This window comes from Arachis hypogaea, chromosome 13 (genome assembly GCF_003086295.3).
Source record: "Arachis hypogaea cultivar Tifrunner chromosome 13, arahy.Tifrunner.gnm2.J5K5, whole genome shotgun sequence".
NCBI lineage: Eukaryota > Viridiplantae > Streptophyta > Magnoliopsida > Fabales > Fabaceae > Arachis > Arachis hypogaea.
The window spans coordinates 138,674,865-138,692,238 of record NC_092048.1 but is presented as its reverse complement, the minus strand read 5'-3'; the positions used below and the strand labels follow the sequence as shown (position 1 = coordinate 138,692,238).

Genomic DNA, 17,374 nt, shown 5'->3' with positions numbered 1-17,374 from the left:
TTTTATTAATATAATTACACGGATGACAAAATTTTATTAGTTTTCTATCAAAGTGATATAATAACTATAAAAGGATATCGATTTTATTCCATAAATCAATTCTAATATAAATTTTAATTTTAAATCAGTTTATTTTTTAAAAATATTAAAAATAATATTTTAAAAATATTCCAAGATGCTAGAAGTTAAACACAAAACTATGAAAAATGACAAAGTTATCATTCCTCTATTATCTGTAAATCAATCTAACTAGTATAGATTCTTTACTATAATCATTTTGTATTTACTTGTGGCAATAAGAGCTAAAAAATCTAAGTATGTGGATGATGATGATTTAAAATTTAGAAATAATCCTGGGCGGGGAAGTTCACGTGGTGTAGAAGAGTCGAGACATGTGAGTTGTGGCAGAAAAGTTGGAAGGGCGGTGGGGTCATCACTCAACACAATCAATTAATAATCTTACACTTGACAGTGTAATTATTGTCGCTAAGCACTTGATTGAATCTTTCAGTCCTAAGATCATCTTAACAACCTTATTGTGTGTGTCTGACATATCCGCATCCATATGGCTAATATTATACAAGTATTATTGCAACTTGTGAAAGTGACTTGCAAATATTCAACATAACATAAAGAGGACTTGGATGGACAATCATTCACAATAAGTGGGTGTGGGGATGGGGATGTGGATAGAGAAGGAGGAGCTTGAGTATGTGTTGGTTCCGTTGGGTATGTTGGTGTTCGTGATGTACCATGTTTGGCTTCTCTACACTATTCTCCGCACTCCTCTCCGAACTGTCATTGGCCTCAACGCCCACTCTCGCCACCAGTGGGTTCTATGCATGATGAGTGTCTGTATTCCTTCTTCCTCCTCCTTATTTATTTATATCATTTGTTTCGTTTGGGATTTTAGAATCATTAATTGTTTGTTTTGGAACACAAATGGATAGAAACAGGTCAACGTATGTATGTCTATCTCAAAAGAGGAACGCATTCATTACTTGTTGGCTAGTGTAGTCATAGTATGTTCGATTGAATATAAACGAGTAAATAATCATTTAAGATTCTGATTTTGATAAAATGAATCTCAATCTTTGTTTTTGATAAAATAAACTCTAAAATAAACCTTAAGATTGTATTTGATATAAAGTGAGAGTCAGACACAGAATTAATAATGAAGTTCTAATTTAATTTGCACAAAGAATAAAATTAAAAAAATTTCAATTTGTTTTGTCTCTATTTTTTGAAAATACTAAAAAATTTAAAATTTTGGACACAAAAACTGAAATTTTAATATCAATTTGTGAATCAACAAATATGATATTAAGTCTCAGTCTCTCAATCTCTCGTACCTCAAAACAAACGCTACTTAAATATGAGTTAAATATGAGTTGTATTTGACATACAGGATCCGCTGAAGAATGGGGTTTTGGCAGTTCAAACCATACGCAACAACATAATGGCATCCACTCTTCTTGCCACAACAGCAATCACACTGAGTTCTCTGATTGGAATCTTTGCTACCAGCACTGGCGCTTCAGAGGGCATGCCTTTTATACCTTACACAGCCACTTCCATCAAACAAATCTGCATCACAATTTGCTTCCTTATTGCATTTCTATGCAATGTGCAATCCATAAGATACTATGCCCATGTCAGCTTCCTAATCACGGCGCCTACGGTGGGAGACCAAAGGGAGCATATGGAATACATTGGCAAGATCCTCAACCGGGGAAGCCATTCTTGGTCCCTCGGATTGCGGGCCTTTTACCTCTCATTTCCTCTCTTCCTATGGATTTATGGTCCCATACCTATGTTTGCTTGTTGTTGCTTCACCTCATTTAGTTTGTACTTCTTGGACACTACAGCTAAAGTTACAAGGGATCTTCACAGTAACTCATTCAGGAAAGAGACCCCATCAACTCATCATGATGATGATGATGATGCACACTCTGCACTCCATTCTCCTTATTATTCCTTACCCGGTAACAACAACTCGTCTCCAAATTTAGCTGCGGATCATCATGTATAACTATGTAACAGTTTTGACCCTATTATTATGTAATGTCAATGCTTGTGGAATGCCATTAACTTGGTGCATCATCATGCACCAGGATAGTAATGCATTGGATTTTGCAGAGTTGATCTCTGTGACATCAATAATCATACAAGAGTTGATCACACATTAAGGATCATAATTCATGTGAGCATATGAAATGTTTGCGCAATCTTGGATTAATTGGGACCGCATGAGCTTTTATGCAAGATCTATTTCCGTTTGAAAGTCATTATTGAACAGCTTTTTTAACATAAAACCTGACATATGGTTAATCTTTGAGCACTGGCAAGTGGCAACAACAGCAAAATCAGCATTGGATTCCTGGGGATACCAATGATGCTTAGACACTTCATTGTTGAATGAACATCGTTGTTGTTTCTTGATTTGGTGTAATCGTTCAATTCTTATATTTTTAGGGTTTTTTTTTTGTTTAACAGGTTCAGTTCAGTGCACACATTTAAATTTCATTGTTAGAAAACTCAAATGACATTTATCATATAGAACAAGAAAATAAATAAATATTTCATATGATGAATTATTGCTGAGAATAATTACAAATTTTAATTAGTGAGAATTTTAACAAGTTGAAACAAAATTATCTAAATTTCTTCTTCTGTTTCAAGATTTACACACATGTGTTGCACTATTTTGAGATCCCCTTTATTCCTCTTGGAAAAAATCTGAATATATATATATATATATATATATATATATATATTTAAATTTGTAAAAATTTTCACGAAAAAAAATTCACTCATTATATTTTCTTTATAGATTTGAGTGGATTTGCACCACCATGCCAGAATTTACACCACGAAATGAGAGACATAAATTATAAGAGGGTTATTAAATTTGAAATTAGGACATAAAACAAAGACCAAAAAAGATAAACGAAGGATTGAGAGAGGAAAAAAGGAGAAAGAAAAGAGAAGTGAGGAGAAGAGTGAGATGATAAATCGGCCGACTTAATTTGCATTCGGTCACTACGCACCCCAATGAGATGTTAGGTTGGGCCTCGTTAATCCGCAAAAAAACGTTGAATAGATTTTTGTTTTGCATTTTCAATAAAACTTCATCAACTTGATTTCAATTTCTCCCATGACCAGAATTGCTAAGACAATTGTTTGTTTAAACCTTTTTGGTATATATTTTGTCCAAAAATAAAAAATAAATGGATCAGCCCATATATAACTTGTGGGGTTAGCCATAAATAATCCGAACCTAAAAATCGAGACTGATGAATGCTTGAAAAATAAAATGGTCATATAATCTATAGATTTAGGCACATACACTGGCCTAAATGGGTCAAATTAGCCCCCTCAGTGTGTTGTGTGGGTGTCTGGTGCATGGATAATATTTAGAATTAAGAGCTCTCTAATTCACTTAACAAAAACAAAATACAAACCCTCTAACCAAAAAAAAAAAAAAAAAGTACAACCCTGAGGCTTGATGGTTAAGGGGAATTTTATATTTTATTTCGTAAAGGTATTTACGTGTGAAAATTATAATGAAAAGAGGGAGGTGGAGAATGTGCAGGAACAGCTGAAAGAGCAAGACTTTAGGTAAAGTAAAGTGGGATCCATCAAAGAGTGACAGAAAAGTGCAATATATAGCAGTGATAGAAGCGGAGTAAGAGAAGATAGATGAAAGTGAGAGATGGAAATAGCAGAGCTGGATTATGTGTTGGTCCCAGTTGGGGTGCTGGTGCTTGGAATATATCACGCGTGGCTTCTCTACACCATAATCAGGCACCCTTCTCGCACCGTCATTGGCTTGAACGCTCAGTCTCGTTATCAATGGGTTCTGTCTCTCATGGCTGTCAGTTTTACTCACTCCATAATCTGTTTAAGTTTAAATCTTTTAACAAACAATTAAATAAGAAAGTTGGTGCAGGATCCCCTGAAGAATGGAGTTCTGGCGGTTCAAACAATCCGCAACAACATCATGGCATCAACGCTTCTGGCAACAACAGCAATCACACTCAGTTCACTAATCGGCGTTTTCGCCAACACCGACTCCGAAACCGAATTGGTTTATGGTAACAAAAGTTCCCTTAACTCTGCTATCAAGAGGCTCTCCATATCGTTGTGCTTCCTTGTTGCATTCCTCTGTAACATGCAGTCTATCAGATACTACGCGCACGTGAGCTTCTTGATCACTTCACCCGCACTCAAAGGGAAGACGGATTTCATTGAGTATGTTGCAAAGACATTGAACCGTGGAAGTGTTTCTTGGTCCCTTGGACTCAGGGCTTTCTACTTGTCTATTCCTCTTGTCCTTTGGATCTATGGCCCCATTCCCATGTTTGCTTGTTCCTGCTTCACCTCTTTCGCCTTGTACTTCTTGGACACTACCACTCAGATCACCAGAGATCTTCACATTAAGTCCTTCAAACACACCGACATTGACATCCACCACATGCAACCTGCACCCTAACCCTACCTCCAACTTATTAATACTCTACACAAAATTTGTCAACGAAGATATATCAGTCAGAAATGTTAGAGGATTATCAAAATTGGTGAATACTCAGGTGAAGTCGACTTCAAGTGAAGTTGATAGTCGTTAGATAAAAATTTAGTCAAATCAGTCAAATCATCTCACGGCTCTCTCTCAGATATCAACTTCATATGAAAGTCGACTGCACTTGAGTTTACACCATCAAAATTTATTATTTTAATTTTTCAGTTAATTATTAATATTTAAAAATATGGTATTAGAATATTAGATTAAAGAAACTATACTAAAAAAATTAAATTAATAATTAAATAATAATAAAAAATAATAAATTCTGATATTTTAAATATTTTTGGTAAGATACATCCAATTATATATACATTGGTGGTTGTAACTTTGTAGTCATTTCAACATAAAGCAAAAGCTTGGTTACCAATCAGATACCATGCACACATCTTTAACTTTAGTCTTGTTACAAGTAGTGCTCACCATATGCTTTTTGACTTTATGTAAAATGATATTTTGTGCTCCAAGTTTACAGCCTAAGAATAAGTGAAATGCTTATATATGGATGATGATGATGATGACAATATTAATATTGTGATCATGAGAAAGAAAGAAAGAAGAATATGGATATTCAAAACCTTGATATATATCGGTATAGGTGTGAATTGGGGGTATTTACATGTAATAATTTTGTGTACATCTTTTTTATACTTTCTACATTGGTATTCAAATAATTGATAAACAAAATGAGATAAAATAAAAATATGCAAAAACTTGTATAATATAGTGGTACAAATATCATTTTTCTAATATTTTTAACATGACCCAAGTTGGCCATCCACAAAGAAAAGATGCATGTGATAAGTGATAACTACCAATAATGGGCCACAAATTAAAGCATTATGCACACCGACGAGCCAATCTCCAACCGAAACATACAAATTCTAGTCTAGTAGGTATTTCATTTCATACAAACATAGAAAGGGAAAAATGCTTCTCTCGCACTACTGTACTTTTATCACATCAATTTATCAGCCGTCCATCTTTGTGATTCTCTATCTCAAGTGGATTTGATATTTTTAGTTTGAGGTTATCCAAATTTATTAGGAACTAATTTGTCTAAATTAAAAATCAATTTCGCTCAATAATTAATAGAAGTTTAATCAATAACAAATCAATAAATATTTTTAAATTATACTCTATATTAATTAATTATTATTAATTAGTAATTATTTAAAGTTTGTTTTTTAAAAAATATATAATTAATTATTATTAATTATAATTATTTAAAATTTACTGATTAAAAATTATATACCTATACTTTTCTATTAAAAATTCATAAATATTACTACCAATTAGAAAGTTTACTCAATGTTTCTTTTCTAACTTGAGCAAGTATATATCCATGATTTCTTCAAAGGAAAAATATATGGAACTAATAATCAGCCAAAAATGAAATAACATAATTAATTATAATTAGTTTTATTAATTTATAATTTAATTTTTTTTAAATTATTATTGACCACGTTTAAAACATGAGAGAAGATACGCTAGTGATAGGAGAGAATCACATAACAGATGCTTTGATCATTCATTAGTTGATTCCATATAATTAATTATGTTTTATTAATGCGTAACACATGAAACATAGAAATCATATCCAAAATCATCCAATTTATAAGAAAAAGAAACATCCGTATGCCTATCAGTAACAACATCCGGTTAAAATCACCGATACCTCTAATTTACCAGTTGGTTGATTCTTAGCTTATATAAAATTGGTTCTCTAGCATTGTTGTTCATCAAAATGTTTCCAAAGAATGATAGAGAGATAGTTCATTTAGCAAAAGAAGTTATAATAACCGATGAAAAACTAGGCCATCATCAGTCATCATTTATAATGTCAAATTCGTTTTAATTATAATTTAAGTTTTAGTCATGGTATAAAATAATTGGAATAATATAAAAATTAATTTTGTATAAAAAATTAATCACTAAATTATCTATTTATATTATATATGTTAAAATATATATTATATATATTTACATACAAATACATAATACTAATTTAATAATTAATTTTTAGTGGGTACATAATATTTGTGAGAACTTTTTATATTTATATTAGTAACCAAAAAATACATTTAAAATGTTAATATGAGAACTTTCCAAATTTTAACGGTATAAAATCAAAAATGCTATATACTCATAAAAAATTTATTACTAATATATTTGTGTGTAAATATGTATAGTTTAATTTATTTTTAATGTGTATTTTTTAGTTTAATATATATTTTATATTGATAACTGATTTTAGTAGCTGCTTTTTAAAGAGTGAATACAAATCAAATTAGATCGAATATGAACAAAATTTTGATCCGATCCGCACTAAAATCTAGGGATGGTCATGGATTGGATCGTATCCATAGATCCGTGATAAATATCCGCATCCGAAAATTGCGGATACGATCCGATCATCGGATCGGGGATATCTACTTTGTATCCGCAGATCCACGCAATAATAATTAAAAAACAAATGTATATGTTTGGTATTATATTTACTTATTTATATGTTTTAGTTAGTAATTATTATTCATATATTGTATTATTTTATTTTTGTTATTAAGAACAAGTTTAATTAAAAATATTTTAGGAATAAATAAGTTTAAAAGTGTGAAAAAATATTTTTATTCAATTTTTTACATAAAAATATAATTAAAAAAAGAAGGTTCAATTACGCGGATATATTCGATATCCAATATCCGATCTGATTCGCAAATGTGTGGATCGGATCGAATCTGACACTAAAAAACGCGATATGATATCCGATCTGATTCGATGGAGATCGAATTGTGCGGATCAGATCGAATTTTCGGTCATATCTAATCCAATCTAATCCGCGTACACCTCTATAAAATTATCGGAAATAATATCTAAATTTTTTATATTAAAATTTAGGGGTTTCTTTCTAAAACACTAAGTTAACTACTATATATTTTTTTTATTCTTTATTTATTTATTATCTGTGCGGATCCATAAATTTGTGAGTCTGCTCTATGAATACATGTATAATATCTTTGATCCATTTTTTTCGAAATGCAGATCGAATTTTATCCTATCTAAAAACAGTACGGATCGGATTATATCTGTAATTTGCAAATTTAATATCGATAAATGCTACAGATATACATATATTATCCTATTTATGTTGACCACTACTAATTTTAATATATAACTAGCAGAGTTGAAAACGTCTTAAATCTAAGGTGTTTATTACGGTACGATGATAAATTCATACGTACCGATATGTTTAAAATATGAACAAGTAGTAACAAGTCACGTGGAATTTATTTTCCACGTCAGCATTTAATTTTTTCTTTTTAAATATATATTATATCACCACTTTTACTAATATACCCCTTTAATTAAATAAAAATAAAAATATATTTTTTATTTAATTTTATAAAAAGTCTTAAACATCCTTACTTTATTTGATTAGATAAAAAATACCCTTTTAAATCAATCAAATTTTAGAATTCAATTAATCCTAATTTTATAGTTTCAATTAATTTAAACAACAAAACAAAAATATATTAAAAAAACAAAAATCAATCGTTCTTCGTCTTCTCCAATTCCCCTAATCATTCATCCCTCTTTAAAACAAAGAAAAATATATCAAAAAAATAAAAAATTAACATGTTCTTCATCTTCTCCTAATATCATTCGTACCCCGCTCCCCTCTGAAGTACACCAAAACGGCAAAACCCTAACAATAATTGACTAAACCACGGAATTTAAAGAACATAAAGGAGAAAGAAGGCTAAACCACTCAACTCGACAAACACTGCGTCTTTCTCCTCTATGGAAGTTCTTTAAATGCCCCTTCGCCCTCCATCGTCGAGCCCCGTCCAGCCGTCGTCGTCCAGCGCCTCTCCCTTTCTGGCGCCTCTCCCAGAGTGTCTGGTTCTGCCACTCAACAAACTTATTCCCATATGGCCAACAAGAGTAGAATGAATGAAAGGCAGATATTGAGTAAAAACCATAAAGGTATTGAAGAGATGTGGTTAGAGGTTCTTGAGAGGATTCAAGTTATTAGACTGAGACAATTTTTGTATAAAGAAGGCAAGCTGATCTCTGTCAGTTTTGGAGCAGGTAAACATCAATTCCTCGCTGTTCATTTTTGCATGTTGCTTTGTGAAGAATTAGGTAAACTGGTTTATGTATTTGATTACACTTAATGTTAGTCAACTGAAGGGTCTTGTAGCAAAATGCATTGAAAACTTGCTTTTGGGTTCGTCATAAAGTTAACAGTGATTTTTAATCCAGTTATGCAGCTTTTTATTTGCTTTCATAAGTAGCTTTCTTTTTTGTTTAATGTGTTGATATTGTTGTTATTATTATGGTAGGTTGCTTATGTGTCTCCATCCTATTTTTGTTGTTTATATTGACAATTAGTTACCATTTATCTAATGATAGAGGATGCAATATTGTGCAGCTCCAACTGTGCAGCTAATGTTTAGTTCTCAAATAACCAAATCCACGGCTGAGAAGTTCACAGGTCACATTTTACAAGCATTTGAATCTGTCTTTGGAACATCTGTAACGATAGAAATTAGATGCGAGTCAACTAGAGATGCAGGCTTAGGTGTTCAACTTCCTCTTACATTGCATGCTACTGATGATAGTTCGTCACACATTAGAGAATTAAGTGGTGTCGGTGTCGGTGTTGCTCGAGCTCATCCAAGGGGTGAAATCATAGAAGAAGCAGCTTCTCTAACAGAGCACAAGAATGATGCACAGCAAGTTGATGCTCATGAAACATCTTACAGAAGTGTAGAAGGTTCAAGTATAGCGCAAGCATCAGATTCCCAAAGAAATCCAATAGTTAAGTCTCACTTGGACTACAGAAAGCTTAGGGAACAAGGTCAAAGTAAAAATATTGTAAAAAGTAAGGTATCTCTTGCTCATGTAATCCAGCAGGCAGAAAGTAAGCGAAGTGGGTAGTCGAAACGCAAAGCAGTTTCCATTGCTGAAAAGCTTGAACTAGAGAATATGTATGTTGCTTCTTTATCCATTTTCTTTCGATGTGTACACTTTATAATTCAAGGATGGTAGCTTGCTTAGAATCTCCATTAGTCTGGGTACTAGTAGTGTTTTTCTGTTTCAGTAAACTAGTAGTGTCTCTTTTGTAACTGCCTATTGATTCTAAAATTCTTACTTTGCAGAAAACTGGAACCAAGATCAAGGAGCTTACTTTGCTGGAAAGCATCAAGAGCAACCCGTTAGAAGGTAATCATATTTTGCATGATCTAAATTTAATGTTAGAATTCATACATGAACCTTTTTTCTTTGAAGTAAATAAAAATAATAATATTTTATCCACCATCAATAATATATTCAAACTTTTCAGGCAAGACTATTAACTAGAAATACAGCAGTGTTGATGCATATGTTTGTAGTTTTTTTATGCTTCAACTTCATATGTTGTGATTGTGTTGGTGAAAATGTATATTTTTAGATTTTGCTTTGATTACTATACATATTATTGATTTATTTGATTGCATTGGCAGCTGTCCCTCTTGAAAATTCGAACCCGAAAACCAAGAGCATTGCTGAAGTTAGTCTCATGTGGGAGATGTCTCTCTTCAAAATCTCCAAGATAGTTTTGGGAATCTCTCAGAGGATCCATCCCACTGCCATTGTAATTTGTATTTGCCTGTATTTAGGCCGTTTTTTTTCATCCTCATGTTATAGGGTCCAATTTCATAAGGCCAATCCTTATTTTCATTTAGTCTAATAAAAAGCATGTAGTTATATATCTAATGAAGAAAAATTAGGAATGTAGTTGATGTAGTTATCCCATTTTAGCGATAAGATGTTGTATATTTTTCCTTCCAGGCATAAATTTGATGAGAAATTTAAATTTAGATTCAATTCAAAATTTTATTAACTACTGTGGCAGTATCTTTTGTTGGAGCTCTATTAACTGGTCTCAATTATTGCTTTGGTTGTTCTGTTGAACAAAAAATGTAAGCAAGAACTTGTCTTATTTCAAGACAAATCTGTGAGTTCAGTCTTGTGTCTTGAACCCATTTTTCTTAATTTGGTTTTATATCATATTGAGTAATGATATAGGACTATAAAAGCGTGCATATAAATAGTAGAGTTAGATGACTCAAAATTACCCACTGAGTTTTTTACACACTGAGTGTTTTTCAGAATCTATACTCCTCTTTCATAAGATTGAACATGACTCAGAATTAGATGAACAAAATCAGAGTTACATTTATTACATAAGAACGAAAAATAGTAACATGTAACTCGATACATTAAAACAAAAATGAACATTTGATCTATTACACCCTGCTGCCTTAATCTACAAAATATATCTTGACAATTCAAGTCAGGAATACCAAAATTTGTGCTACCGATGAAATACTAACAGAATACAAGATATTCAATTACAAAATTTTAAAATGGAAGTGATGAATGATTGGGCTTAAATGTTGATCATTGCCGGGCGATTTGTTTCCTCCGGTCTGATAAACTTGGAAAGCACCTTCACATCACAAATCCAATGGAAGCATCAAGAGGTAACTGCTGAAAACGTGACATGAAGTCGGTCAGCAGGCGAGTCGTAGGAGCTACACAAATATAGCAATTGAGAGATCTTATATGCACTACTTAGTAGTTAGTATACACTTTTCTTATATACCTATTAAAAGTGATTGATAAAAAGTGAGAGAAGATAAAAAAAATTATCTTTTATATCATAAACGAAAGGTGTACAAGAAAGGTGCACAATAAAAGTGGTACATTTCTTCATTGAAAAAGTATTAATGACTAATGAGTACCATATAGCAGTAGTAGTTGATAACATCAACATTCAAGCCCTGAGATGACCAAGACAAGCACTAATGATCTTATGATTAAAAGGGAAAGTCAATTTATATATATCTATAGATAAATAAGTTATTATAGCTTCATGCATCACTTAACAACAGTCCAACTGAGGGACTTACTTTGAAGATGTTGCTATGAAGGTTTCAGATATCCTGTTAATCCATCTCCTCAAGAATAACATATTTGTCAGCAGAATCTGTTGTGTGAAGCACTGTCACCTCGCTTTCACCAAAATAGCCCTTCTGAAGCTTCAGATATCTAAAATAGAAAAATAGACCGAAAAAACATATAAACAAGCATAATAGAATTAAAGGAAAAAGAATTTCGGAAGATAAGCTTGCTGATGACTTACTTGTACTAGTTGAATAAACTGACACCAAACAGAATAGTGCAGAGACCGGGTCCTTTCACCCATGTAAATTTATCATGAAAGTACAATACCGCAACCTACACATAAACAGCATATAATCAGAAAGCGCAAGTAAATCTACAATCAGTAACCGTAACACTAAGAAACCTCTATCCTATTCAAACATAATATGCAATAGTTATATTAAATATAGTATTAAATTAATTCATATACTGAAGCAATGTAATCTTGACAAAATGATACTGAAAGGATCTGGTAATAAACATACAATATTAAGAGAAACCACTGGATATTCATATCAAAAGATAAGAACAATATTGAAGCGTAGTTCATACCAATATGGTGACGGCCTCCTTGACTACCCCTGCTATTGTGACTGTGGCAGCACCGGTTACTGAGACCAAAAAATATTCGGTTAACACTTGGAACAAGAAAAAATATCATATAGTTGCCTGTTGAGACTATAAGTTTTAAGTAGAAGAGAAAGAAAAGAGAAGAAGAAAGATTATTAAACAAGGATTAGTGTGTCAAAGTAAAAGCAAGAAAAATGCCATGTTATTTGCTAACTATTATGTGTTTTAAGGGAAGGTTTATTGTTGAGGAAATTGCAAGTCTTTTCTTTTTGTTCAACTTTGTTTACTTCTTATTTTTAATTAAATAAAGTAAACACACAACATCGAATGTAAATTGGTCAATGTCTTAACAATAATAAAATGTAAGTAAAGCCAGGTCATAGTTATAGTTCAGTGATGAAAAGGCTATACACCGAAGAAACATGCAATATATTGGACAAAACACAATTCTCAAGTAATCATAGAAGATACTTCACATCCAATGTGAACCCAATTTGCAATGGAAACTCAAAATCTACAGTTGCATATGCAACTTCTGTCAAGGAATTGATATTGCCAGTATCAGGAGCTTCTTCATGTAAGAGAAGAAGCGGTAGAAGATTAATTCTCTTGTGATCATGCATGTTGTGAATCCGAACGTGGCTACAAACTTGCATTATATATATATATATGTCTCAGTTTTTCTTTCTCCTTCTGTTTGTACAATTAAAAAAAGCATGACTCTTGGCACATATTATATTGATACTCTACCATTTAAATTGAGTTGCTTCATATGATTGTAGATATTATACGACAATTGCAGCCATATGACACAGCATGTATACTATGAAGGCAAAATCTAATCTTAAAGTGTACCACTTCAATAACTAATAAAATTTTGGTTAAATTATTACTTTACTTGGCTTATGATGAAAATAATAAAACAATTTTAGACTAATAAAGACCCTACTAAATTAACTGGTCAAGAACATTTGTATCCTAGGATAACTCTTTTGTTCAACAGAAAATATCATAATTCAATCTTTCAATTTTGTCAAGTCATTGTGAAAAGAAAAGTACACCATTGGCAAGCAAGTTCTCACCCATGCAGCGTTTCCATCAATGGAACTCTCTGTATCCAAACTGATCATATTATCATTATAAACTTAGTTATCCATTGGAAACTCATAAAAATACCAACTTATTGACTAGTCTTAGCTTCTAGATAAGGGATAAAATTAGAGTTCAATCCCACTAAAGAATGTATGATTTCCCCTCCATCACCCCAAAACATAACAAGTTAAAAAATAAATTAAAATTTTGTTGTTGTTGTTGCCAAAATTTATATAAAAAGGAAACAGACTACCAAACCTATGATAGCTCACTTTCGGTTCTAAGCTCTGCAGTATCAATGTGGCCATTTCCAATTGACATTGCAAGCCCATCAAACACTTCCAATTTCTTGATCAAACCTTGATCATAAATATTCGAATTATCTAGGTACACAAACAGCTTTCTCTTTCACTAGATACACATTAAATACTCACTCTCCAAGTAAGGAACATAGAAAAGTAAATAGAAAAGGAAGCAATAAGAAAGATGTAATTCTTTGTACTAATATTATCAGTGATGTGTTTCTTACAAGGGAAAAGAAGTAGAGCCAATTGGGTCTTAATTGCTCAAGTAAGTAGGGAGAAAAGAAATCGAAGTATTGAAGAAAAATAAGAGGGAAAGGGCGACCATTTACATCAACTAAACACACCCTTCCTGATATCTTACTCTCCTATTAATACCATCAACCTATTACAAAATCATCATGTCCTGGGTAGGATCCTCAAATCCTAGCACCGTGGCGGATCTCCTTGATTTCAACTTCTTTCTCCACGTGTCCACCAATAGAGAATAGTCCAATATTAACGAGTATTTTCAGCTCCTGAGTTACAGAGAGGTGTGACGCTATCCAATTGAGAATAGCCTTGAGCAATTACACTTCACATACATATCACAATGATATTCTAAGTGTATCATATTTATAATCCAATGATACTCTTACTTCTAATTTGACAAACATTACAATTGCATATCTTACTTATTGGTTTTTAACACAAGAACAAAATCAGAATACAGAACATAATAACTCAACAATTATATGAAAATTAAAAAAGGAACAAAAGAACAAAACTATCCTCATACATTAACACCAAAAATAATTTCAGTTCTCAATCAATTGATTCAGCGCAAAATTAGCTTCTTAAGAGAATAAAATTAACTCAAGAGTAGAACAGAAAAACAAATAGAAGCAGTGAAAAATCAGACCAAAAAAATCAAGAACCACCTGAGTCAGAGGCTCCATTCTTGATGATGCAGACAGAGAATGGCAGAGTGCAGGGAAGAGTGGAGGAAGACGCGGTGGTTGCCAGAAAGGGAGAGGCGCTGGACGACGACGGTTGGACGGGGCTCGACGATGGAGGGCGAAGGGGCATTCAAAGAACTTCCATAGAGGAGAAAGACGCAGCGTTTGCCGAGTTGAGTGGTTTTGCCTTCCTTCTCCTTTAGGTTCTTTAAATTCTGTGGGTGGCTAGCTATCGAGATCAATGCAGTCAATTATTGCTAGGGTTTTGCTGTTTTGGTGTGCTTCAGAGGGGAGGGGGTACGAATGATATTAGGAGAAGATGAAGAACAGATTGATTTTTTATTTTTTTTGATATGTTTTCCTTTGCTTCAGAAGGAGATGAATGATTAGGGGAATTGGAGAAGACGAAGAACAATTGATTTTTGTTTTTTTAATATGTTTTTGTTTTGTTGTTTAAATTAATTGAAACTATAAAATTAAGATTAATTGAATTCTAAAATTTGATTGATTTAAAAGGATATTTTTGTCTAATCAAATAAAATAAAATTATTTAAGATTTTTTATAAAATTAAATAAAAAATATATTTTTATTTTTATTTAATTAAAGAGGTATATTAATAAAAGTGGTGATATAATATATATTAAAAAAATAAATCCTAACGTGAAAAATAAATTTTACATAACTTATTATTATTTGTTTATATTTTAAACGTATCGGTACGGATGAATTTATCATCGTACCGTAACAAACACCTAAATCTAATAATGGGTTGATTATGTACCTAGCTAACGTTAGTGATAATAAAGTGAAAAGAATGACATAAAAACTATGTCACGTGAAGAAAGGGATTAACTAAAGTTATCAAGTAATTAAAGAAAAATCACTCTAGCTATATATGTCTATACTGTGCGTCAGATAAACCCCCAATCAATAAAGTAAATATCATAGTGAAATATCTTGAGGGTCGGATATATATATGTGCATGTAATTTCACTGGGGTTGAACCATGCATGTTGCTTCCGTTTCTTTTCTTGCTTACGTAGTCTTCCATCTATTATACCATTTCAGGTCAAATTGCATCCGTATAAAAAGTAACATTCGATAGTAAGTACTAGCTAGGTGTTACATTTCAGGACAAGAATTATATTGCATGGGAATCTAAGGATTTCAATCTAGAAGAGAATCATATATTCCTAATAATTACTCTACATATAAGAAAGTAGGGCTATCAGATATGAATCATTCAGTCAGAGGGCAGACCGCACACATGAACACGTTTCGCCTTCAAATTATGATTGGAATACTTGCACAGTGCGATGCTCATCAAGTCATCATGCTAAACATACACGCATTATATTGCTTTGTTGATGATGGAATGTCTCCTCAAGAATCCCCACCACAGTATGCATGTCATGGATGACCCATAAATTTTCTTTAATTTCTTCAAATTAAATTTAGAATTAGATAGCTAGCTGCTTCTGCAATAATCCCTTAATAAAGAGAAACTTTTGGGAGCAGTAACTTTTAATGTTTTTTTATTATTATTGGCCAATACAATATTAAATTATCTTTAACGAATAAATTTTATTAATTTATGTCTATAAATTCTAAAAAATTTAAATACAAAATATATTAATTTATATATATAAAAATTTTAATAAGTAGATACAAATTATATATTTTTTATGTATAAAATATCTAAAAATATAAATACAAATTATTATTGTTCAAATATTAACTAAAAATAATAATATTTACTAATTATATAATATTGTTCTATAATAAATCACGTTATTATTGCTGCTACAACTTAAATCCTGTTTGCTTGCACGTGTGGTCCGATCCTCCTTCCACTAAACCATGTGGTTTGCTAAAATATTAAGAGAACATCATATATATACTGCATGCTCATCCTCATAACAAATTAAAAAGGAATGAAGCCAGAAATGTTTCCATAATTTAGTGATTAAGTATTTGATGAAGTATGAAATTTGGGAAAAATACCTATGATATAGTCCCCAATAATAAAATTTATTATTTTTAGTTATTAATTAACCATTAATATTTAAAAGTGTAGGTTAAAATATATTATTAGATTATTAAACTATAAAAATTAAATTAAAAACAACTAATTCTAATGGTATTATTATTCTATCATTTTTTTTATAATACTATTGTAAAATTTTGTAAATAATATATATAAAATATATATTAAAATATAAATATAAATTAAAAATAAATTAAATCGTATATGTATTTCTATATAAATATATTGGTAGTTAATTTTAAAATACGAATAACATTTTTAATATATATATAAGTAAAGAATCAACATCACCTTTTTATATAAATGTTATGCCACATTCATGAGTAAAGAGATCCGTGATCTTCGATCACAGCAGCTAGCCAGTCGTCTCCATCGTCGTCTAACTGCAACATACTAATTATTAATTAGGTTACGGCGTTAATGCCAAGGACAAAGATTATTGCTGTAACTACTAGCTACTTCAATATAATTCATTCAGATGGGGAAAATAAAAGAGCTGGGAGGAAGAGAGATGAAAGAATGAAAGGTTGGTTGAGGGCGCGGAAGTAAAGAGGAGAACGAAGGTGATGACAGAAGAATAGAGAGCACAAAAGAGTGAGATGCAGAATTTATGCATATCATCGTCTGTGCTCTCTATCTTCTGTCAAAACCCCTCTGCCATTCTTCCCCTTCAATTCTTCCTTTCCCTTCCCCTCCCTCGGTTTCATCGGTTCTATGTATGTTAGGTTAGGTTTCTCAATTCTTAGTTCTTATAATGAAACCCCTATTTATAAAGTAAGACGACATGGAACAATAATATTCAAAAGAAGCAAAGAATAATATATGATATGGCTGGGTTCACTTATT

The 17,374-nt window shown here is 31.7% G+C and overlaps 2 protein-coding genes and 1 long non-coding RNA gene across 3 annotated transcripts; 2 read left to right on the top strand and 1 right to left on the bottom strand.

Moving 5' to 3' along the window:
• Positions 1-305: 305 nt before the first annotated feature.
• LOC112792060 (uncharacterized) lies at positions 306-2,198 on the top strand. The gene is made up of 2 exons (XM_025835145.3): positions 306-851; positions 1,409-2,198. The coding sequence occupies exons 1-2, from the start codon at positions 678-680 to the stop codon at positions 2,030-2,032; spliced, it is 798 nt and encodes a 265-aa protein (XP_025690930.1). The 5' UTR covers positions 306-677; the 3' UTR covers positions 2,033-2,198.
• A 1,381-nt stretch (positions 2,199-3,579) lies between these two features.
• LOC112792059 (uncharacterized) lies at positions 3,580-4,956 on the top strand. Its single transcript, XM_025835142.3, has 2 exons — positions 3,580-3,877; positions 3,953-4,956. Exons 1-2 carry the CDS (start codon positions 3,716-3,718, stop codon positions 4,493-4,495), a joined length of 705 nt encoding a protein of 234 aa, XP_025690927.1. The 5' UTR covers positions 3,580-3,715; the 3' UTR covers positions 4,496-4,956.
• Positions 4,957-11,567: 6,611 nt separating this feature from the next.
• LOC140178033 (uncharacterized) lies at positions 11,568-13,269 on the bottom strand. The gene is made up of 3 exons (XR_011870048.1): positions 12,131-13,269; positions 11,778-11,872; positions 11,568-11,683 (listed from the first exon to the last, which is right to left on the bottom strand). It is a non-coding gene; the product is annotated as an uncharacterized lncRNA (long non-coding RNA).
• Between the last annotated feature and the right edge of the window lie 4,105 nt (positions 13,270-17,374).